Raw genomic sequence first — 24,595 nt, 5'->3', positions numbered from 1 at the left:
GGTCCCATTACCCTCCCCCTTCCACGGTCCCCTCCGTAGCCCCACCCCCAAGACTTGCTGCGGCCACCGACGCTGACCGCTCTGCGGCTTCGGCCAGAGGGGGAGGGGTGGACTTCCCCAGAGCGCAGTGGGAAGGGAGGGCCACTCGGGGTGCTCTGGGGGTCTGGGCAGGAAGAACGTGGATCTGGAGGAGCAGATGCCCAGAGAAGGCATCGGGAGACATTTCCCGTGCCTCGACTTCCCAGGGGGGCAGAGTAAAGGACAGGTGTTTGAATGAGGTTGGGAAAGGAATTCGGGAGGGGTTCCAGATGGGGGCACGGGTGGGATAAGTGTAAACTGAAGAGCCTGGGAGGGGGACAATCTACGTATACGGGCCTCGGGTAGCGAGGAGATAGCAAAAGGGGTCCCGGCTTTGCGGAGCGGTGCTGGGGTCCCCTCCCAGCAGAACCAGAGCGGTCCCGAGCTCCACCTCCCGGCCACGGAGCGGGGGGAGGGGGACAGGGAGGCGGGCGGGAGGCGGGCGGGCGGGCCAAGAGGGAGGGGGAGGGAGGGGGCGGGCCCGGCTGTGCGCTCCGCTCGCTGCTGGCTCCGCCGCCGCCACCGCCGCTGCCGCCGCCGCCGCCGCCTCACACACTCCGGGAGCGGGAGCGCGGCGCGGACGCGAAGCCGCCGGGGCTGCTGCGCGCAAAGCCAGCCGGAGCCAAGCCTGAACCGCAGCGCCAGCCCGAGCCGTGCCGAGTCGCAGCCCGGGCCGGGGCCGGTGGCGGCTCATGGACTGCAGGGCCCGCGGCCGGCGCTGCCCAGAGTCGGGTAAGGATCGGTGGCGGTGGAGGCGGCGGTGGCTCCCGCCCGTGAGCGGCCATGGCCGGCGGGAGCCGAGGGAGGGGCGCTCGGCCGAGCGAGGCCACGGGGGCCCAGTCGGTGCTCCGCGTGCCGGGGTGGAAGTGGGGGCGTTTGGAAGCTCGGAGTGGGGGTTGCGGCCGGGGCACCCTGGCCTCCAAGGTCCGCCGCAAGAAGCCGAGCGAGGAGAGGGAGTGCTGGACTGGACCCCAGCCTAGGCGCCCTGCACCCCGGTGCGCTTGGAGCTGCGAGGATAAGGGGGCTCCGGGAGCGCGAGAGATGGAGATGGTTTGGGGCAAGAGCGCAGCCCCCAGTTGGGGGGGCATTCCCCGAGGACGTAGCAAGCAAGGACCCTCATCCACAAGCACACACACTTGTTGGGCGACCGGCTCGGATCACTCAGGCGCGTCCAGCTCCCCGCGGGCACCCGGAGGGCCAGACCACGGACATATGTACACACATACATACATATGTGCACACAGGCATACCTCCCGCACACCAGCGCCCGCTGGGGCACCGTCACTAGCTGAGAATCCGCTTCAGCGCCTGCACGCTCAGCGGCACGGACACACAACCTGTGGTCCGACAAAGCAATAGAACACAACCGAGGGTGACATTCGGCGACTTGGACACACAAACGCAATCTCGTGCTCTAAAACAGGAGTGTCACGGCCACAGTTCGCCAGATGAACACTCAAAACCCAGTCACAAACACATTCCTTTAAGGAACACACCCTAACATAAATTATGTTACACTCCTTGGCCAGAACACAGGTACACAACGCGTCTTGCTTGCACCCCTCGATTGCACCCATAAACACAGAACCCAGTGTTTCCGCACACGCCTTGAAGGCATACACCCTAACACAGCAAGTGGCACCCACAACAGCGCTTCACGGTCACAAACACAGTTTATTGCTTCCCACATCTTAACACTGGATTCCACACACACCTTCCACCAACAATATCATATTACACCTTGCGGGGTATACACACAAACACACGCGCTCTGTCCCTCTCCCTCAGAGGCCAGATTCCGTCCTGGGAAGCTGCCGGGCCGCTGGGAGAGCCCCTAGCGCCCCTTCCCCTTATCACGATACAGGCAGTGTAAATATCGGCGGCGGGAACCCTAGGGGCGGGCTGGCCGGACCAGCTTCCCCGCCGGCGCCTCCCCCACCCCCACTCCCGGGCCGGCCGGCTGGGTATTCCCGGAACAAGCTGGACCTGGCAGGCCGCGCCACCCCGCCTCCCCAAAGCTCCGGGGCACTAGGCCCTTTTGCAAAGGGTGCCAACCTTGGGCAGTGTTTGCGACCCTCTTCGGACCATTCAGTTGCGTTCTCCGAACCACCTGGATCCCCAGTAGACCTGGGTCCCACACACCTGTGTCTCTCTCACACCTGGGCGTCCCTTGCGCCAGGTCCCGGCTGCAGGCCAGAGTCGTGTGCGCGGGCGAGGCCCTGGGACCAGGAGGGCACGCGCGGCACGCGCAGGAGCAGAATTGGCAGGCGACAAGGACTCGCACTCCTTCCCCCCACCTACCCTCGGGAGCCCAGACTTCTGGCCTCTGTTTCTCAGCAGTGGCCGGCGACCATTCCTTCTAGCAGGAAATATTCGGAGCGGCTCTGACATCTTTCATGATTGAGAGTAGGGTAAAGCCCCCTTTTCTGCTGTCCGCAAGAGGCTCGGTTTTACGAAAATTTCTCCTCCGGGCCGGGCTCGCCGCTTTGTGATTCCGGCGCCGGCTCCTTCCCTGCCCCCTCCCGGCGCCCGCGGCGCGGCTCTCGGCGACGCCGGCTTGTGGGGGTCCGTAGGCTGAGACCGGGAGTGCGGAGGAGGAGGGATTCCCCGCGGCGGCCCCTGGGACAGGGGGCGCCTGGGGCCCGCTGGTGAGGCGCATTCTCCCGGCGCCGCACTCACGTCTCGCCTCGAGCTCGGGGAGGCCCGGCGCCGCGGGGGTGAGGGTGGGGGTGGGGTGGGGCCGAGCGATCCCGAGGATGCTGGAAGAACTGCCGCTGTCCCACCCCCGACACTCTCCAGTGTCCTCTGGGAGGAGATGCCCCGAACGCAGGGTGTGTGCCGCGAGCGCCCGCTGACCGCAGCGGTGTAGGTTGGGGTCTGCCTGCTCCGGCCTGTCCGGCTGAGTCCAGGATGTCGTGCCGGAAGACGCCGAGGGCCTTCCATTACCTGCTTTGAGCTAACCCTTGGTAGCTGCCTGGAAAGAGGGCGCCCAGAAGGTGTTTGTGACAGCCAGAGGTCTAGGTGTGTGTGGATTAGGGGTGGGGCAAGTGTTACTTGCTTGATGTGGGGGTCTCGGAGGATTGAGATCTGTAATTATAACTAGACCAGGGCATGGAGTGGATCGAGGAGAGAGGGATGAGAAGGGCCTCCAGAGACTGCCGAGCAGGATGGCAGGGGAGCAGGTCTGGTTTCAGTTCTGGCTGCATTTAGTTTCTCCCCTTCCCTCCCACCCAGTCCCCACCCCCAAAAGGGATTTCAGCTGGAAAGGGGCGTCTTGCTGGCAGAGGTTCTACTGCTGTGGCTACTTGGTCACGGGACCTGGGCTAGGTAGAGATGGTGAGCTAACTGCTTCGGAGTGTGGGTGGAAGGGTCAGGAGAGGGTCTGGGAGGATGGAGGGAGGAGCTGAGCAGGAGTCAGGGCTGGAGAGAGGAAATGGGGAAGGAGGAGATCCTCACATGGGGTGAGGGCTGCCCCTACCATAAGAAAGCATAGTTGGTGCTGCAGAGATTCTTTCAACCATGTATTGAGCTCCTACTGTCTGCCAAGGCCCATGGTGGGTGATGAGGATGCAATACTGTAGTAAGATACACAACTACCCTTGCCTTCATAGGTCTTCCCAGCTGGCAAGGGATTTGTTCCCTTATTGATGAAACCAGTGAGCACCTACTGTGTGTCTGATGCTGGAAATGAAATGCTCCATTTAGGTAGAAAGATATCGCTCCTTTACAATAGACCTTAATGTATCAGCTCTCATTTAATCCTCCCAAATAATTTCAAGAGGCAGGATTATTTCCATTCCACAATATAGAAATATCTTCAGAGAGGTAAAGTCACTTGGCCAAGGTCACACAGCTAGCAAGTGGTGGAACAAGGGTTTGAACTCTGACAATCTGACTCAAGAATGCAGGTGCCTGGAAACCCCACAGAGGCTAATAGAGGGTTGTAAAAGAGAAGGGAGAGGAGCTGAGGGCTGTGCACTTATTCACTGTGGGAAGCCTGTGAGCAGCTCCACCCCATACAGCCCAGCTTGCTTGCCCTCCTCTCCCAGATGTTTGCTTTGTCCTTCAGTGTTTTGTGCCCGCAGTGGTGGTGGCTGTTTGTTACACTGCAGGGGTGGGGGTCACAGCTGACCTGGCCTCTGGGGCTGTGACATCTGCCCATGTGTGTTTCCTCTCTGGCCACAGCATTCAGGAGGAAATGGCCCCTGGTCCCCGAGGTGGGCTGGCAATGAAGGTTCCAGGTGACCCCCACAGCCGTCCTTCCTGCCCAGATGTTGACACAGATGGCATTTTCCTTGGCCTTCCCTGGCCTCTGCCCTCCCACTTCACTGTGCTCGTGGAGCCTGAGAAGAATGAGTCACTGACCCTCCTGAGGCTCTGACTGCTCAGGGTCCTGGGTTCCCAGTGTCACCAGGTGGAGGTGGGGACACCCCTGCCGGGAAGGCAGCCAGTGCCTGGGCAAGGGCAGATAAGGCACTAATGGCTTCAGAGGCTGCCGTCTGGGACTAATGACTCCCTGTAACCAACCACCAGGACAAAGTTCAGGGATGGTGGGAGCAGGAGTAGGAAGGGCTGCCTCACTGCCACTCCTGGCTGTTCTGTTCTCTCTCCCTGCATCCAGGGAGGCCTGGCGTCCTTCCGTCCTTGAACCCTAGACCCTCTCTTTCTCTTTCACTCCTTGCCCTGCAGGTTTGGCAACCCAGGGATTGTGTGTGTGTGTGTGTTGGGGGAGGGGGGGTACATAGCAACCAGTGATTTCTGTTGATTTCTCTTCCTCCATCCAGCCTTTTCTCAACTCATGTGGGAAGGCATTCTTATTTCTCAAATCCCAACTCTTCAGCTTACTAGGGGCTTCTCTAGTGGCTCAGTTGGTAAAGTGTCTGCCTGCAATGCTGATGACCCAGGTTCAATCCCTGGGTAGGGAAGATCCCGTGGAGAAGGAAATGCCAACCCACTCCAGTACTCTTGCCTGGAAAATTCCATGGACGGAGGAGCCTGGTAGGCTACAGTCCATGGGGTTGCAAAGAGTCAGACACGACTGAGCAACTTCACTTTAACTTTTCAGCTTACTATTTCTATGACCTAAGGCAGTTATTCTTTCTGAGCCTCAGTTTTATCATCTGTACCAAGGGAAGCCATGTAATAATAAACAGGACCCATTTCAGAGGATTGGGAGGATTAAATGGGAAATGGATGTAAATGTAGTAGAATCTCTGGGAGTGTTAGAGATGATGATGGTAAAGGTGATGACAGAAATTATACTTCATTCTTAATTCCAAAGACCTAGAGTACCTCAAGGTTGTTCCCAGAAGGTTCCAGACCCTTGCTGCCTCCACCTTGCTGCCTGGGGGGTTTCTCCAGGCCCCTCTTCCAGAATCAGAATTCCTAAGGGTGGGGCCAGATTGTACTCATTTTAAAGGGACTCTTCAGGTACTTAAAGAGCCTAGCCTTCTTCAGCTCTTGATCCTACTCTGGGCAAGCCTCTCCCAACCCCTGGAAACTCCCCCTGCCCCCAACCATCTTTGCCTTGGATATTCCTTTTTAGTGTTCCTCCCAATCAGAAGTTAGATGCCACAATCCTTTCCTGACTCCTAAGGGTGACAGGGGGGCTTCCCTGGTGGCTCAGTGTCACAGAATCTGCCTGCCAGTGCAGGAGACGCAAGAGTCGTGGGTTTGATCCCTGGGTGGGGAAGATTCCCCGGAGAAGGAAATGGCAACCGGCTCCAGTATTCTTGCTTGAAAAATTCCATGGACAGAGGAGCCTGGAGGGCTATAGCCCATGGGGTCGCAAAGAGTCGTACACGACTGAGCGACAGAGCAAGGGTGACAGCGTGAGTGAGAGAATGTGTATGAGTATTAGGAGGCAGGCGGGAGGTGGGGAGAATGTGTCACAAACACGCTATGTTTGTGCTGCCTGGGAGGCCTGAGGGGTCAGAGCCCCCCTGGTTGTGACCTGAGATGGGGAAGGAAGCCCCCAAGAATAGTGCTTAATCTGTAGCTCTTAGAGCAGCTACAAATCAAAGTCACCCTGACACTGCCAGACCACGGACCTCTGAAGTTGTAGCCAAAATTTGTGAACATTCGTTCTTCTTGGAAAAATCTGCCATGTAGTTTCATAAAATTCACTAAGGGGGATGTGACTCTAAAAGGTTGATCTGGAGAGAGTGAGTGGAGGCAGGCCGTCACTGCTTTATTTCTCCTCTTTGTCAGGTTTAAGCCCCACCCAGCCAAGACTTGGAGTTGGTGCTCACAGTGATCCCATATTGTGTGTGTGCTGTGCAAGGGAGGACAGAATAAGGTGCCCAGAAGGGAGTGAGGTTCTTTGGAGATAGGTGTGTTTGGGTTGGGGCTTGGTGGTAAGATGAGCCCAGTGCCAGGTCCATGCGGAGAGGGGAAATGGCTGAAGGATGGATCCAAATCGAGTGTCAGATAAATTCCTCTCTCCTTTAAAGAGATTAAGATTGCAGCTGGGAACAAACACACACTACTCATCTGATAACAGCCTCACATGTGTTGAGCCTATTAGTGGGAGAAACGACCAGGGAGGGGCTGTGCTTGTGCAAGGAATCTGCATTCAATGACCATTTGCTGAGATCTAACCTACACAAGAAGGGTTAGATCAGAGCCCGGGGGGTCTTCAATGGAGTGGAGAAAGTGGATGAGGACGAGCAGTGAACACACACCAAGTTCCAGGATAGGTTAGCTAAAATAATCGCAGTCATTCATAAGCTGAGGCTGAGCACCCACTGTGCTGTGCGGAGGGGCTTCCCTGGTGGCTCAGTGGTAGAGAATCCACCTGCCAATGCAGGAGACCCGGGTTCAGTCCCTGAGTCAGGAAGATCCCCTGGAGAAGGAAATGGCAACCCACTCTGGTATTCCTGCTTGGGAAATGCCGTGGACAGAGGAGCCTGGCGGGCTACAGTCCATGGGCATGCAAAAGAGTTGGACATGACTTAGTGACTAAACAGCAGCAGCAGCAACTGTGTGCAGGGTCCAGGGCGAGGCCCTCAGGATGGATATACGAGTAAACAAAGCAGAGGCTCTCTTAGTTTCTGCTCACAGAAAGACAAACCATTCACAAATTATTCCCCAAACAGCTACCTAACTACAACTGTAAGTGCTTTGAGGGAGCGTTTGTTGAGTGCCCATGCGCTAGGCATTCAGCCCACATGATCTCAAACTCCCTAGGAAAGAGGTAGTAATATTCCCATTTTACTGACAAGGAAACCGAGGCTCTAAATCAACTGCTGCAGCTCACATGGTCAGGACGTGGGCAGCTGGGGTCTGCCTCAGACTGCCTGATGTCACGGTCCCTGCTGTCTCCATCCTGCTGCCCTATACCTGTCAAATGGGTACAACCCAACAAAAGTGACAACTAGTCTTGAGTTAGAATGGTCAGCTCCACAACGACAGTCTGCCTCTGTCTTGTTCACTGCTGTGTTCCACTGCCCATAGAGCAGTGTGTTCCACTGTGTTCCATAGAGCCTGGAACATTTTAAGTACCCAATAAATGTTCCCTGAAAGCATGAATGAGCACTGTAGTGAGCCCAGCTCTGGGAAGGGGATGAATGCGGGGAGCCCTGTCCCTTCCTTCAGCATGCTTGGGGAGGTGGAGAACACAGGACTAGGTGCACAATATGGGGACTGAATAACACAGGCGGGCGGTGTCCCCGGCTGCACGGTGATTCATTGCCGAGGGATTGGTACACACAATAAGTGGCTGTGAGTTGGAGGAAGGAGAGGTCACTGTGGGCTGAAGAGGCTGGGAAGGCTTCCCGGGTGACCAGCGGCTGCCTTCAGTGGGGTGGGTGTGGCCTGTGACAGGGCCTGAGTAGGATTTCCAGGTGCGGGGCACCTATTCCGGGGGCAGGCAAGGAGCTGGGGACAGGAGATCCAGCCTGAGCCTCTGTTGAAGATGCCAGGCCAAAGACTTTGGATTTGCAAAGCAGGGCTGGTTGTGGCGTGGTGGTGCTGGAGAAGAGGAGGTAGTCGAGGCTGGTACTGAGCTGGAGTCTGCTGACACACAGCTCAAAGCTGAGGAGACCAGCAGGAGCAGCAAGCTGCTGTCGTGACTGCGGTGCAGATTGTGGTTGGCTGGGGCATACAGGCCTCTCACTGGAAGGATTTGGGGGTGGGCAGGGAGAGGCAGATGCGAGATGGGGCTGGACCGGTTAAGGCCGGGAGGGGCCAGGTGTGAGGCAGGGGCCAGATACACACTGGGAGACTGAACAGACGTGTGGGAAGTGGTCTGGGCAAGGCTGCTCGTGTCATAGGCAGCCCAATCCCAGTTAGACCTGCTGGACTCCTAGTTTCTAAGGACAGGCCAGGGCGGCTCCCAATGCCAGTTCCAGGGCTAGTCAGCTCTGACCACTGACTGCCCTGACCCCAGTATTGACGTCTGCTATCTTCCACGTACCTGCCCATGTCTCTCCTCCCCACCGCCCCCGTGGAGAGTGAAGGCGGAGGAGCTGTGTGTGCACACACAGGTGTCCATGCTCAGGGGCATGTGTGTTTGCAAGGAGGTCGGGGAGGGAGAACCCCCTATTCCTCAACCTTGTTTGCAAGCCTCAGTTGGGGCCCTGTTCAAGCTGGCCCTTTGTAGGGGTGGGCACCCTGGTTAGCAGGGTGATTAGTGTCAGAAGGGCATTTGAGATGTCCTACCTCACATGCGCACACTGACTTGGCATCTCAGAAGGGATAGGAATGTGACGTCATCCCTTCTGCCTGCAGCCAACTTGAGCGGCCCTCAGCGTGGGCGGTGGTGATGATTGGGGTCTGGGGAATGTGAGGGTTCCTGCGTCTCTCTCCTACTGTGTTCACGGCAGGGGGTGGGGGGCTCCAGGTCTCGCCCTTGCACTTGCTGTCTCTCCCTATCTCAGTATCAGGGTAATTAGCATGGGTGACTAAGGCAGGATGCTGGTGAGAAGGAGGTGTTGGGCAGAGAGCAGGGAGGGAGGGAGTGTCAGGTAGGTCCGGGCATTCCAGGGGCGGGAACTGCTCTAGACCTGTTCCGGCGCCTACCGGCTCCTCCAGCTGGAGCAGACACCGCTGCTACGCTGGGCTGTGGGTGAGACTCCGGGTTCTGGGTCCTGGAATCAGTATTCTCTCTCCTGGAGATCAGTGTGTGGGTGGGAGAGGGGGAGTTGGGGGCGGCTCTGGGCAGCCCTCAGAGCCTGGGCTCTCCTCCCAGCTGACCACTCTGTTCTGTCTCTCCCCCTTACAGCCCTCCTGATTCTGGAGCCTGCCCCAATGGGGCCCCTGAGGCACAGCCCAGGCCCCGGGGAGCGACGTCTGCTGCTGCCCACCCTGCTGCTAGCACTGCTGCTGCTGCTGGCTCCGTCCCCGGGCCATGCCACTCGGGTGGTGTACAAGGTGGCTGAGGAACAGCCGCCCAATACCCTCATCGGGAGCCTCGCCGCTGACTACGGTTTTCCCGACGTGGGCCACCTGTACAAACTAGAGGTGGGCGCCCCGTACCTGCGGGTGGATGGCAAGACGGGCGACATCTTTACCACCGAGACCTCTATCGACCGTGAGGGGCTCCGTGAATGCCAGAACCAGCTCCCTGGTGAGCCCTGCATCCTGGAGTTTGAGGTGTCTATCACGGACCTTGTGCAGAATGGCAGCCCCCGGCTGCTGGAGGGCCAGATAGAGGTTCAGGACATCAATGACAACACGCCCAACTTCGCCTCGCCAGTCATCACGCTGCCCATCCCCGAGAACACCAACATCGGCTCACTCTTCTCCATCCCGGTGGCTTCGGATCGAGATGCTGGCCCCAACGGTGTGGCGTCATATGAGCTGCAGGTGGGGCCCGAGGCCCAGGAGCTATTTGGGCTGCAGGTGGCAGAGGACCAGGAGGGGAAGCAGCCGCAGCTCATCGTGATGGGCAACCTGGACCGGGAACGCCTGGATTCTTACGACCTCACCATCAAGGTGCAGGATGGTGGCAACCCCCCACGTGCCAGCAGCGCCCTGCTTCGGGTCACCGTGCTCGACACCAATGACAATGCCCCCAAGTTCGAGCGGCCGTCCTACGAGGCTGAGCTGTCTGAGAACAGCCCCATAGGCCACTCAGTCATCCAGGTGAGAGGCCCCTCCGTCTGTCAGGGTGACCCACTCTACCCTGGGTCTACTCTACCCTACGTCTTCCCTGCTCTACCCCGTGGCTGACTTCCATTTAGAAATGGAAGCCCACCCCAACCTCATGAGAATTCCCTTCACTTAAGGGCAAAACGGTCAAAATACTGCAGCGAGATCTCTTTTCCCAGCCCCTGCTTGGTGAGACTTTCCTACCACACCCCAGCAGGGGAGTGACTTTCCTCTGTCAAGCTATTTACGTGACAGTGACACAGCATAAGAACAGTGATCCCCCGTCCCTGAGGCGGAGTCAAGTTGGAGAAACCTCTGCAAAGTGAAACCCCCTCCCAAGTCAAATGACATTCTCCTCCCCAGCCAAGCGAGCTGAACAAATGAATCGCCTTTTGTCCAAGTAGATTCTCTCCAGAGATGGGAATATCTTCCCAACCAGGGGCCCGTTAGCCAGATGAGAGTTTCCCGAGGCTGAAAGCCACAGCCTACCTTTGCCCATCCCTGACAGTCAAATGAAGTCATTTTAGCCAGGTGAGTCCTCAGAATTCTAGAAACTGTGCTCAGATATCTATACATCTGTCTCCTCCCCTAGGCACTGGGCACCCATGGGTATGGGGTGCTGGGCACAGTTGGGGGGTTGGTGGCCTCTGTTGCAGTTCTCAGCACCCCTTTCCGTGGGAACTGCCCCACGGGCTGGGCAGCTTGGCGGGGCCAGGGCCTGGGAGGGAGCAAAGAAAGCGTCCCTGCAGACAGGTGGGTGTATCTCGTGCTGTCATCTCAGCCCTGGCCTCCTGCCAGCCCCAGAGCCTTTCTCCTTCCCCATGGGCTGAAGTTGTCTGTCTTTGATGTGAGGGAGCTAAGGAGGGCTCAGACTGCCCTGCACACCGTTAGCTGTTCTGGGAAACCATTTCTTCTACATTCCCAAACTGAAGCAGGGCACAGGGGGAGTTTGGACCTTTATTTAGTGGCTGGTGGACTGGAATCTGTAGAAGAAAGACAGAGAGAAGGGAGACAGACAGTCGGGGATGGTGACTAATCATAGCCTAGGTGCTGGGCGCTGTTCTGAATACATTCTGTGTGTTATATCATTTAATCCCCACAGTACAAAGTAAGCATTATCCCATTTTACAGATGGGGAACTGAGCCCACAGAGATTAGGAAACTTTCCTCATGTCACCCATCTGATGTATTCAGATCCCACCTCGGCCACGTCCAACAGTTTGACTTTAGAGCCCACGGGTATAAGAGTCAAGAAGTTGGATGAAGCAGGACAATGGGGCATAGACGAGGCTACAGGTAGATAGAGCAGAAAAGAGAGGATAGGAGAGAACCAGCAGTGGGAAAGAGGCTGAAGAACTGAGCAAGATGGGAGAGAGAGACAGAATTCAAGAGTCAGAGAGAGAGGTAAGCTGACACAAAAGGCGGATAAGGAGGTGGGTGACCAAGCTAGAGACAGGGAAGCAGACAGTGGGAATCATAATGAAAAGTCGGTGACAGGCTGAGGGGATGGAGGGGCGAATAGAAACTGTTAGAGGAGTGAGCAGAGATCAAGCAGCTGGGAATCCTGACCCACGTGTCTTTACTGTCAGAAAAAAATCCTGATGGGAAGGAAAGACACTAGCAGTGGCCCATAGAGTGTCAGCACTGATTTTCAGAGGTGAACGGGTGGACGGCTGAATGGATGAACAAAAAGAGACATACATGGTGTTTAGGGAGCCCTTGGCACATGCCAGGCAGTGTTAGACATTTTTACCAATATCATCCCATTTAATCCTCATCACTACCTTGTGAAATAGGTTCTATTATTATCCTCCTTTTACACATTTGTAAACTGAGGCTTGGGGATGTTAAATCACTGGCCCAAGGTCACGTTATTGGGAAGCAGTGGACCTGGGATTTGAACATAAGACTCTGTTGCTCTGCTCTGCAGAGACTGCCTAGTTGCACCCATCTGTTCTCATCTCCCCACACACACTGCCAACGCATTCTGCTGGGCTGTGACCTAACTCTAGGTCGCATGTTTCTGCCTGACCGGTGCTCCCTCATGGCCATTCCCACCTGGCTCCTGTTGCTCCGTCACCACCCGTGTTTGTGTAGACTTGGGCCGGGTGCGCGTCGGCCTCAGCGCAGGAGGGCGTGCCCGCTGCAGAGGGACAGGCAGTTCGTTGTTTGATGCTGGGAGCCCAGCCTGCTGCCAGCAGGCTCTGTGGCCTGCACCAGTCCCTCCTTCTTGGCCGCAGGCTCGGCTGGATTCCTCAAGTTGGTGCCTAGCCAGCACCAGACCTGGGAGGGGAAGAGACTTGAAACAGGTTTCCCCGGTTTGACAAGGGTAGTGGCCTGGCTTGGCGGGCTCCCTCTGACCCACATCCCTATCTGGCTGTTTTCAAAAAAAGCAGTCCCCTCACCTGTGGCCTCCAGGTGGGCATGTGGGTCTCCATTCATGTACAAACACACACGTACACAAACACACATACCTTCTCACATAGTCACAACACGTGTATGTTCATGCATGCCTGTTATACACATATGCCATACATACACACCAGCTCTACTACTCACACATTCCCAGCTCTTCAGAAGGGTTGAAGGTCAGTTAAATTGGGTGGAAGGGCTACCCTGCTTGCTAGCTGGATCCTCATCCCCACGTTTGGGTGGACTAGTATAGAAATGATAAGTAGAGTTCAGTTCTGCCCTGTCCCATCTCTAGTAGTAAGCCTGCAGCACCATCGAGGATTTGTGGGCTGTTATCTGTGCTCTTCAGGAAAATAGATCAGTAATATCAGCTACAGTGTCAGGAACTGGGAAAGGGCAGGGCTCACACGCGCTGCTTTTGGAAAGGCTGCCTTATTAGATTAGTCATGTCTGCTGTGCTCCCTGGAAAGGCAGCCCTGGTGTCCCTTAATTTGTTATCCCCAAGCTAACCCAGCCCTGTTTCCCTCGTTTCTACCCCTGCCCTGTAGGTGAAGGCCAACGACTCAGACCAAGGTGCCAACGCAGAAATCGACTACACTTTCCACCAGGCACCTGAAGTCGTGAGACGCCTTCTGCGACTGGACAGGAACACCGGACTTATCACTGTGCAGGGCCCCGTGGACCGTGAGGACCTGAGCACCCTGCGTTTCTCGGTGCTTGCCAAGGACCGTGGCACCAACCCCAAGAGTGCCCGAGCCCAGGTGGTGGTGAGTGTGAAGGACATGAACGACAATGCACCCACCATTGAGATCCGTGGCATAGGGCTGGTGACGCACCAGGACGGGATGGCCAACATCTCAGAGGATGTGGCGGAAGAGACAGCTGTGGCCCTGGTGCAGGTATCTGATAGAGACGAGGGAGAGAATGCGGCTGTCACCTGTGTGGTAGCAGGTGATGTGCCCTTCCAACTCCGCCAGGCCAGCGAGACGGGAAGTGACAGCAAGAAGAAGTACTTCCTGCAAACCACCACCCCGCTCGACTATGAGAAGGTCAAAGACTACACCATCGAGATTGTGGCCGTGGACTCTGGCAACCCGCCACTCTCCAGCACCAATTCCCTCAAGGTGCAGGTGGTGGACGTCAATGACAATGCGCCTGTCTTCACCCAGAGCGTCACTGAGGTCGCTTTCCCAGAAAACAACAAGCCGGGTGAAGTGGTTGCTGAGGTCACTGCCAGTGACGCCGACTCGGGCTCCAATGCTGAGCTGGTTTACTCTCTGGAGCCTGAGCCAGCTGCCAAGGGCCTCTTCACCATCTCACCTGAAACTGGAGAGATCCGGGTGAAGACATCCCTGGATAGGGAACAGAGGGAAAGCTATGAGTTGAAGGTGGTGGCAGCCGACCGGGGCAGCCCTAGTCTCCAGGGCACAGCCACCGTCCTCGTCAACGTGCTGGACTGCAATGACAACGACCCCAAGTTCATGCTGAGTGGCTACAACTTCTCGGTGATGGAGAACATGCCGGCACTGAGTCCAGTGGGCATGGTGACTGTCATTGATGGGGACAAGGGGGAGAACGCACGGGTGCAGCTCACGGTGGAGCAGGACAATGGTGACTTTGTTATCCAGAATGGCACGGGCACCATACTCTCCAGCCTGAGCTTCGATCGGGAGCAGCAAAGCACCTATACCTTCCAGCTGAAAGCTGTGGACGGTGGTGTCCCACCTCGCTCAGCTTACGTTGGTGTCACCATCAACGTGCTGGATGAGAACGACAACGCGCCTTTTATCACTGCCCCTTCCAACACCTCGCACCGGCTGCTGACCCCCCAGACCCGTCTGGGTGAGACGGTCAGCCAGGTGACAGCTGAGGACATTGACTCTGGTGTCAATGCTGAGCTGACCTACAGCATCGCTGGTGGCAACCCTTATGGACTTTTCCAGATTGGGTCACATTCTGGTGCCATCACCCTGGAGAAGGAGATTGAGCGCCGCCACCACGGGCTGCACCGCTTAGTCGTGAAGGTCAGTGACCGCGGCAAGCCCCCACGCTACGGCACAGCCTTGGTCCACCTGTATGTCAACGAGACTCTGGCAAACCGCACGCTGCTCGAGACCCTACTGGGCCACAGCTTGGACACGCCGCTGGACATCGACATCGCCGGGGACCCAGAATACGAGCGCTCCAAGCAGCGCGGCAACATCCTCTTTGGCGTGGTGGCTGGTGTCGTGGCCGTGGCCTTGCTCATCGCCCTGGCTGTGCTCGTGCGCTACTGCCGGCAACGGGAGGCCAAGAGTGGCTACCAGGCTGGCAAGAAGGAGACCAAGGACCTGTACGCCCCCAAGCCCAGCAGCAAAGTTTCCAAGGGCAACAAAAGCAAGGGCAAGAAGAGCAAGTCTCCCAAGCCTGTGAAACCGGTGGAGGATGAGGATGAGACCGGCCTGCAGAAGTCTCTCAAGTTCAACCTGATGAGCGACGCCCCCGGGGACAGTCCACGCATCCACCTGCCCCTCAACTACCCACCAGGCAGCCCTGACCTGGGTCGCCACTATCGCTCTAATTCCCCACTGCCTTCCATCCAGTTGCAGCCCCAGTCGCCCTCCGCCTCCAAGAAGCACCAGGTGGTGCAGGAACTGCCGCCTGCAAACACGTTCGTGGGCACCGGGGACACGACGTCCACGGGCTCTGAGCAGTACTCCGACTACAGCTACCGCACCAACCCCCCCAAATACCCCAGCAAGCAGGTAGGCCAGCCCTTGAGGCTCAGCACGCCCCAGCCCCCACCCCACCCCTACCATGGGGCCATCTGGACCGAGGTGTGGGAGTGACAGAGCTGGTGTCTTGAACCTGCTCTGCTCACCAGCCCAAGGCAATGGTGGGAGGTGGAACCAAAGGTCAGGGAATGCTGGGACCGGCAATGACCCTGCTGCCTCACCCAGGCTTGGAGGGCTGGGCCCAGTGAAAATGGAGGGTGCGTTCTGTGTCCCCCCACCCACTGCCCCTCCCCACGGGGAGAGGCCTGTGGTTTGTTACATCCTGGGACAGGACAAGATGCTGGGTGCTGCAGGTGGGGGCTGATGGGCAGGGGAGCAGAAGGGTTTGGAGGCAGAAGCGTGGAGGGAAATGGAGACTAAGTCTCCTTCAAACCTGGATCTCTGTCTGAGACCAGCCATGGGTGCTTCTCTGAAGGGGACACAGGGAGACCTGGGCCCTGGTGGGTAACCAGGTGGGGACTCTGTCAGGGAGGGGGGCCCCCCTTTGTGCCTTCTCTGTGTACTGCGTGTTACCCTCTTCCCCACCCCAGACTCCTGGGCTGGGCCCCCCATTCCTCTTCCCCCATCCCAAACACTTCCCCCTGATAATAAAGTTCTCTATTTTTGGAGTTTTGGTTTCTTATTTTCCTGGAAGTGAGAGAAGAAGTGAGAGAGACTGGAAACAAACCTTTGTCTGGAGGTCCTGCCTCAGTGTCCCCATCCCTGCTCTTTGTCCCTCCCCATGTCCCAGACCTGCACCTCTCTGCCAACCGTATCTTAATTGATCACCTTCCCCCACACCAACCCATGACCATGACCGAGTCCATGTCTGGGTGAAGCACCCTTCAAATAGAGCTGTCCAGCAGTGTATCCCTCTCCTCGTGGTTTTTTGTTTTTTTTTTTAAACAATATTTATTTCTTTAGGCTGGGCCAGGTCTTAGTTGTAGCATGTGGGATCTAGTTCCCTGAGCAGGAGTCAAATCCGGGGCCCCTTGCATTGAGAGCACAGAGTCTTGCCCACTGTACTACCAGGGAAGTCCACCTCCCCTCATGTTTGTGAGGCCTCCCTGGGAATGATGCCCTTCATCAAGAAAGCGGGTGGAGAGACACCCAAGTCCTGACCTTTCTCCACTGACTAAGACTTGACCTTTCCCCTCTGTGCAGACTGAGCAGTTCCCAATAGAGCTCAGACCAGAGCAGCTGGTAGGGGTAGGTGGAGTACAGTCTGGCTGCCTCAGGTGAAGGCACAGAACCTTTTAATTATACTAGGCAACTTCCCTAGAGGCAAGATCTTCCCAAGTCCCTTTCCCAGCCTCTTCATCCCAGTACCACTCAACACCCAGCAATCAGCCTGTTTTGCCCTGTCTTCCCACCAGGGTCACCAGCCTGGGCTGCCGGGAGGGCGGGCCCAGGGAGAGGGGAGGGAATCCTCCAGTGCCGTGGGCCGACCTGCTCTGTGTCCCCACTGCTGACCCGGGCTGAGGCACTCTAGATGGCCCTCTCCCTTCCCTTCCTTCAGCTCCTTGCTCTGGCCACCCTTAGCTGCTAGCTGTCATTCACTCTCTCTCTCTCCATCTCTCACTTCTTGCTCTCCTGGGTCTGCCCTGTCGCTGGCTGTGCCCAAGGAGGAGGCTAAAGTCAGAGTGAGGGGACTCAGGTCCTGGGGGAGTCTCTGAGGCCAGAGGCAACCTGTGTCCATGGTGACTGAAGAGGCTTGAGACACTCCCAGGAGGTCCAAGGCGCCAGCTCTCTATTCTGATTCTGTCCACAAACTCCCCAATGCCCTGGAGCACCCCCAAAGTAAAAATCCTGGGGGTTTTGGAGGAGTGGGGCATGGGGAAGTGAAATCTGGTTTCATCTCATTTCTCCTGGACGAATAAGCATCTCTCGGGTGGCCTCCGGCAGCTCCTGACCAATCATCCTTTCTCTCTTGTTCCTCTCCTTGCTGCCGCTGCCTCTCCCTCATTCTTCTGTTCCTGTAGCTCTTTCATCTCTTTTTCTTTTCCGAAGTCTGAGGGATTATCCTTTACTCAGCTCCAGACCAACCCAGGGATGGAGCCACACTGCACATTTGAACATAACCAAGTCATGATACCGCTGTTATCATCAAAACACATAGGCTGAATCCCTACTGTGTGCTCAGCACTGTGCTAGACCCTGAGGGAAAAATGGTCATATTTCTACAAGACATACAAGTGAAAAGATGAGGCAGTTGAGAATCTTGGTGTTGCTTCTCGCCAGTGAGAATGCCACGTAGAAAAGCTTTTCCCAACTTGTTCTGCCACTACTCGCTTTCTTTTTTTTTTTTTGAGTCCTTACCAGGTGCAACGTACCATGCTAAGCATTTTATGTGAATTAGCTCATTCAACGCTCATAACTCTTTGTGAGTAGGTCATTTTACAGAAATGAAAACCAGGTAGCAATGGAGTCAAATTCAAATCATCACGAGATCTGATTGCCAGAGTCTGCTATTTTCCATTATGCACTTTTTGACTAAGTTCAGATTAACCTAATAAAGGCTCTACAAAGTTCTGCAAGAAGGGAGAAACTGTTAAGCTTTGTATAACTCTGGGTTTTCCACATTTATTTGACCATGGTGTCCCCTCCCTTTCTTTGAGGCATGTAGTATGAGAAGACATGGGAGTGGGCTCCTGAGAGGGGAATGTGCACCTGAACCAGCTCTTCATGAAGTGAGGAGCAGGAGATGGACGGGAGGCTGAGCCAGTCCCTGAGGCAGGAGTGAGTGTCACCAAGCTGGAGGCAGTGAGAGGGCAGAGAGGGGACTCTGAACGGAATGGAGGATGGAGTGGGGAGCTGAGACAGGAGATTGGAAGGTGTAGGCTATAGAGGACATAGATGCCTTGTCAAAAGTTCCTTAAGAGGAAATAGGAGCCCCTGAAAGCTCTTGAATTTGGGGTGAACTTAGTTTTAGAAAGTTCACTGGAGTGTATGGTGGATTTAAGTTGGTAGAGGTGAAGGTACAGGACTGAACCCCTAAGGTCTAGGCAAGGATGGTGGCGAAGGGAATAATGGATGGATGGATCAGGCTGACGTTCTGGAGAAAAGACCACAGGACTCAAGGAATAATTGGATATGGGGTAGGGGTGGGGAGTGAGGGGAGAGCTACCAAGATTTCCAGATAGATACCATCCTTCTGAGTCTGGATAAGGGGGATAATGGTAAGATCATTGCCCATGCAGAAGCTGACTGAAGAAAAAGAATTTGGTTTCAGGCATGTTGAATCTGAAGGGTCCATGGGGACACCAACTAGAAATATCCAGGAAGTGTCTAGAACTTCTGGACTAGGGTGTTTGAGACAGATTTTGGACATAGGCTTTTAAGATTTATTTATTTATTGGCCACACTGCACGGCATGTGGGATCTTAGTTCCTCAACCAGGGACTGAACCTGTGCCTCCTGCAGTGGAAGTGTGGGATCTTAACCAATGGACTGCCAGGAAGTCCCTAGACTTTTTAAAATTTGATAGTCATAGAACTATAGGGAATATTTAGTATTGAGTATGACCCAACCCTCCATTTTAAAGAAAAGCATCATAGAAAAAGACCAAGTAATGTGTATTCCAGGAGGCAGGACTGCAGCCTTGGATTACCAGGCGCAGGTTCTGCAGGGACGGAGGGCTGCTGGCTAATGTCTAAAAAGAAAACTGTGTAGGCAGGCTACTCTGTGCCTCCCAGAGCTCCTGGAACCTATCGTCAGGTCAGTTTGGGAGATCTTGTCTGTTATCACCCAGACCTTTCAGTGTTTTGGATCCCGACATGGATCTCGAGAAGGGTTGCCTGTGCCTGAAGATGGAGTGGGAGGCAAGGTAGGCAGGCAGCTCCCTGTGCTGATGCCCTCCCCCACCCCAGCGGCCTTGAATGGGACACAAATTGTGTAGGGTATCAGGAGGGTGGGTCTGCAAACCTGGACCACCGTCCATCTCAATAATCTCCTATTGAGAGTTTTAAGAACAAAGCAGCACAAAGTCAGAGGATTAGAGGGAACCTGGAGACTCATCAGCAGGGGCCTGGGCATGGGCTGCTCCCACCCCTGGCCTCCAGGGGCCCTTGGTCTTCACCCTCCACAACTCCTAATTTCTAGTTGGCAGGAGAACCAGTGGCAGTCCCAGGTGGGTATCTAGGTGATTGGTTGGTTGTGCCAAGTTCCAGGCTGAGGTTGCCAGGTTCCTGGGATGATCATTAACCCATGGCAGACAGACGGAGCTGCTGGCTGGAAGCAGCCTGTCACTTTTGCACTCCCCCGACCCCAGCTCCCAGTCTAAATCCTGACTCCACCAAGCCGGCAGCCCCTCCCAGAAGCTCCTTCCTGTTTCCTAGAAGGAGTCTCCATCTGAAGCCAGTCTTCTGAATCCCTGATGGATGCCGCCTCCCCCTCCTATGCCCAGGTCCTCCTGGGCCCTGCCCTCTTCAGTTAATACTGTTTCCTGATGTGGAGGGCTGGGGAGTTTCCATTGTTCTGCCACCCCACCCCCAAGGTGCCCTGGTTTGTTATCAGGCTCCTTTTCCTTCTTCCTTCCCACCTTTTTCCACTCCCAGGCCTCTCTGAAGGGGAACAAGTGGGGACAGGGGCTGAGTAGGAGAGGAGGACTTAGCAGGGAGTCCTGCCTATGGCATTACAAACCAGGGGGCATTGCAGACCAGGGGCGAGGGAACAGAAGCTCAGAAAGCGGTTAGCAACCCCACTGGATGGAGGCAGTAGGAAGTTATGGAGCAATGAAACAGGTGAGGAGCTGGAGTCTGGAAGCTGCTATTTGGAAATTAGGGAACTGTTCTGGTATTGGTAAGCTGTTTTGGAATGAGGAGTGTGTCCTGCTTTCAGGGAGCTGTTCTAGAAACTGGAGGCTTGCTGGTGTTTAGAGGCTATGCTGGAATTAGGGGAGTTGGCTGGTATTGTGCTATTTTGGTGTTGGCTGTCTGGAATGAGAGAGGCTGTGCCAATACTGGGAAGCTGTGCTCTAACAAGTGGTTGTACTGGATTAGGCTTATCGTTGCTGGCCTGGGGGCTATCGTAACACTGGGGCCTGTGCTGTGTTAGGACTTCCAGTGTGTGGTCCTGGCTGTCCTGGGAGATGTCCTAGAATGAAGGGCAGTCCTCTATGAAGGTGTCTGCTTGCTGGGGGGCTGTGCTGTGCTGGGGGGCTGGGCCTCTTCTTGGTTGCTGCTGAGGCCTAGAGGACTAGAAGCTCTGGGGGTAGGCCTGGCTGGGGCTGCAGCCTGGTGTGGTGGTGGGCCCGTGGGGCAGGCTGGCCGGCCAGCAGTGACACTTCCTCTCCCCACAGTTACCTCACCGCCGCGTCACCTTCTCCGCCACCAGCCAGGCCCAGGAGCTCCAGGACCCGTCCCAGCATAGTTACTACGATAGTGGCCTGGAGGAGTCCGAGACGCCATCCAGCAAGTCGTCGTCAGGGCCCCGACTGGGTCCCCTGGCTCTGCCTGAGGATCACTATGAGCGCACCACCCCTGATGGCAGCATAGGAGAGATGGAGCACCCCGAGAACGGTGAGGGGCGTTGGCATGGTCAGGCACCCCAGGAATGAGTAGAAGCCTGAAAATGATGACAAGACCTTACAAAACAGCCTCCATCTCTTGAGCGTTTCTGTGGTCAGCAGTGATCACTGTGCAGAGTGCTTTCTGGCATATATTCGTTGAATCTGCATAACCACTCTGATCTGAGATCTTTATTGTGCCCACTTTACAGTGGAGAAAACTGAGGCTCAGAGAGGTTGAGTCACTTACCCAAAGTCATATACAGGAAGTGACAAAGCTGGGAAGGATTCAAACCCAGGCTTCTCTGATTCCAAAGACTTTGCATTTAGTACTACTCTATATTGCTTCCTGGGAACAGGGACCCCAAGAATGGGGGCTAGAGGGCTCAGACAGTGGTGAGGGAGCCTTGAGGCAATCTTTTGATGTAATGAGAGTCAGAGGGCCTTGAGGATGCTCAAGGGACCCTGGATGCTCTAAGGAGCCCAGAGAAGGGTGTGATGGTCCCCGGGGGAGCAGGAGATGGTTTGGCTGAGGAGAGGGGTGGTGGGGCTGGGGAGGGGAAAGTCTTGTCTGGGAGAAGCTTGGAGAGTGATGGCAGAAGTGAGGTCTGGGCAGGAGCAGTATGGGGACAGATGGGGGATGTGTTGTCAGAATGTATGGGTGCAGTGCGTGTGTGTGTGAAGGCATCTGTGGTAGCCCACAGCGGGGAGCCTAAATCAGCTTGCCCTTGGGATAGACAGACTCTCCAGCTTGGAGCTTTCCTCAGGTCTCGCCCCCTCCCTCAGGCCGAAGTCCCGAAGCCCCCCAAAAGATGAAAGGTTCCACACCTTGCCCCGCGGGCACAGGTTCTTATCTGACCTCCCAGGCCCCAGGTCTCAGGGTGTCCTCTCTCCCCACCCTGCCCATCCATGCGCGATCTCACGCCCGTCTCGTCCTTTTTGTGCCCGCGCAGAGCCGGCTGGCAGGAGCAGGCCCTGAGGCGGACTGCCAGGTATGTGGGAGCTACTCTGGGGTCTGGGGTCTGTGGGACTCGGCCCAGCACCCAGCCCCGCCCACCCAGTGCCTGTGCTCTGCTCCATGCCATGTTGGGTCCCCACTCTGCCCTGAGCTAAAGAGCCTGGGTGCTTTGAGGGTTAACGACAGAGCTGTCCCCTTCTCACTTTGCACTGGCAGGAGACCAAACCAGGGTGGGTGGTGCCAGGGGAGCCCCCACCCCAGGTGGCGCTGCTCAGTCATGTCCCTGGCGGGGGGGGGGGGGGGGAGGTCACCGCCTGGTGCTGTCCCCAAGAGAGGGCAGGACGGGGGCAACTGTGACAGGAAGTGCTCCAGGCCCAGCCGTTCCCATAGAGACCCCGGCTGCCCAGCAACCACACCGGCTACTGCTGATGTCAGGCGACCAACTCCTGTTCCCGTGGGTGTTCTGGGCAGGGAGCCGGGGCAAGGCCAGGGGTGGTGGTTGCTGTAGGGGCCAGAGTAAGGTGGGGTGGGGCTGCATGAGCGTGCTTGTGGCTATGTGAGTGTGTGCTTCTATGGGAACCCCTGGCTTTGTAGCGGGGCCTTGCTGTGCTGGGGTGGGGTTTCAGGACAGCTGGGGGCATGGTGAGGCTTAAGGGGGCTCAGAAGGAAGATATGTGCCCACCTCTGTCTGAGGATGGAGATGCCCAGTGTAGATTTGTGTGTCCATGCCTATCTGAGGGGAAGGCTATGGGTGTGTGGGGGGAAGGGGGCGACAAGGGAGAAAGAGATTGTGTCTGTAATGAGGATAGGGGTTTCCTCATCCCTATCTGAGGGTAGATGTGCATGTGTCAGCCTGTCTGGAGGTAGATGACAGAGTGCATAGATGGGTTATGTGTGCACCTGTCTGAGGGCAGATACAGTGGGTGTGTGAGAGGAGAGCTGGAGGATGGGTGAGGGTGGAAGAAGGGAGGTGTCTATTTAAGGATAGGCTGTGTGTGAGAGTGCACACGCCGTGGATGGTGGGAGGGTGTGTGTGCCTGTGAGCTTGGTGGGCAGGAAGGGGTATGCACTCTTGTTCCAAGACAGAGTGGAGGTGCTGTTGGGAGGCCATGGAGCAGAGCCCTCGGAGGCTGCCCTGCCTGAGGACCCTCCCCTTTCTTCCCTGCAGACCTGCGCCCTCTGCCTGATGTCGCCATGACGGGCACCTGTACCCGCGAGTGCAGTGAGTTTGGCCACTCCGACACATGCTGGATGCCAGGCCAGTCGTCTCCCAGCCGCCGGACCAAGAGCAGCGCCCTCAAACTCTCCACCTTCGTGCCTTACCAGGACCGAGGAGGGCAGGAGCCTGCGGGCGCCGGCAGCCCCAGCCCCCCGGAAGACCGGAACACCAAAACGGCCCCCGTGCGCCTCCTGCCCTCCTACAGTGCCTTCTCCCACAGTAGCCATGATTCCTGCAAGGACTCGGCCACCTTGGAGGAAATCCCCCTGACCCAGACCTCGGACTTCCCACCTGCAGCCACACCGGCATCTGCCCAGACGGCCAAGCGCGAGATCTACCTGTGAGCCCCCTTCTGGCCGGCCGGCCATCCCTTCCCCAGTCGCCGGCCAGCTCCCAGGTGGGCCCATTCCAGGGTCCCCACTCCTGACTCCTCCAGCGTGGACTTCCTGGCCAGGGCCCTGAGTGGGGGATGGGGTACTGGCCTCATGACCACGCTGGCCCTTCCCCCATGCAGGGTCCAGGTCCTCTCCCCTCACTTCATCCTCCAGACCCTAGGGAGCCCCCTCTTCCCCTTTAAGGGGCTCCTCCCAGCTGATGCCCAAGAGGGCTCCTCTCCGATGACTAGGCTCCCTTCCCTCGACTTCCAGGGAGCACCCCCTTACTTTGGGCAGATGGTGGAGTCAAGGGCGGGTAGCACACTTTTAACTCATTGTTTCCCGGATGGCCAACCAGGGCGGGGATAGGATGCCCCCATTCCAGCCCTGCAGCAGGGCTGAACTGGGGAGCCCCCCTCCCTGGGAACTCCCAGAGGAAATTCAACCGCCAGGGGCTCCCCGAAGGGCTGTTGTTACCAAAGGTGGGGTGGGGATGGGGGTGAGAGTGGGGCAGAGGCCTTGTCTTCCTGTACTGCTCCTGGGCCGGCCCACCTGCCTGCCACATGCCCATGCCTGGTCCCATCTGGGGGCCCCCCCTTCCCCACTGGTCATGCAGTGTCTGTATATAAGGACCTTGGAATGATGTCCCCATTTCTGCCTGATTTGCAACTTTTCTTGTTGATGTTGTGTTGTCTTGGGGGACCCCTCTGGGGGGGACCTGCCCTATGCCCCCTCCTCCCTGCCGCAGTGCCCCCCACCCCAGGCCTCTACTGTTCCATGTTGTAAATACCCCTGGGGCCATGGTGGGATGGGGGTGCAGGCCAGGGAAACAAAGGGTGGGCGGGGGTGAGGGTAACATTCGCCTATCAGCAGAGCTGGGCTTTTATTTAATTTTTTTTAAGAAACAAATCTCTATTTTTTTGGAACTGTTACGCTGTGCCCTGGTGGGGGGAATCCCCGCTCAGGCTGGCCCCCACATCCAGATGAGCATCACAGAGGGGCCCTGAGGCTGTGGGGGGCAGCTGGACAGGGGTGGGATGACTGTGCCTCTGGCCTGGTCGGGTGAGTTGGGAGCAGGAAGGTTTGTTCAGGGGGTGGCTGGTCGCTGCCCCCAGTAGGGGGTACCTGCACCCTTCCCCCTCTCTGCCCCCCACCCCCAGCCCCTGCCATGACTGACCCGTCAGCCTGTAAAACCACCATTGC

General features: G+C 56.7%; 1 protein-coding gene and 1 non-coding gene across 2 annotated transcripts; both read left to right on the top strand.

The window, feature by feature from the left end:
* Positions 1–607: 607 nt before the first annotated feature.
* PCDH1 (protocadherin 1) lies at positions 608–24,186 on the top strand. Its single transcript, XM_055556207.1, has 5 exons — positions 608–810; positions 9,302–10,164; positions 13,131–15,326; positions 20,635–20,854; positions 22,968–24,186. Exons 1-5 carry the CDS (start codon positions 771–773, stop codon positions 23,360–23,362), a joined length of 3,714 nt encoding a protein of 1,237 aa, XP_055412182.1. The 5' UTR covers positions 608–770; the 3' UTR covers positions 23,363–24,186.
* Positions 4,932–5,003, top strand: TRNAC-GCA (transfer RNA cysteine (anticodon GCA)). Its single transcript has one exon. It is a non-coding gene; the product is annotated as a tRNA-Cys (tRNA).
* Positions 24,187–24,595: the final 409 nt, after the last annotated feature.

The sequence above is a fragment of the Bubalus kerabau genome, chromosome 1 (assembly GCF_029407905.1).
Source record: "Bubalus kerabau isolate K-KA32 ecotype Philippines breed swamp buffalo chromosome 1, PCC_UOA_SB_1v2, whole genome shotgun sequence".
Lineage (NCBI taxonomy): Eukaryota > Metazoa > Chordata > Mammalia > Artiodactyla > Bovidae > Bubalus > Bubalus kerabau.
This window is presented reverse-complemented; position numbering and strand designations above follow the sequence as displayed.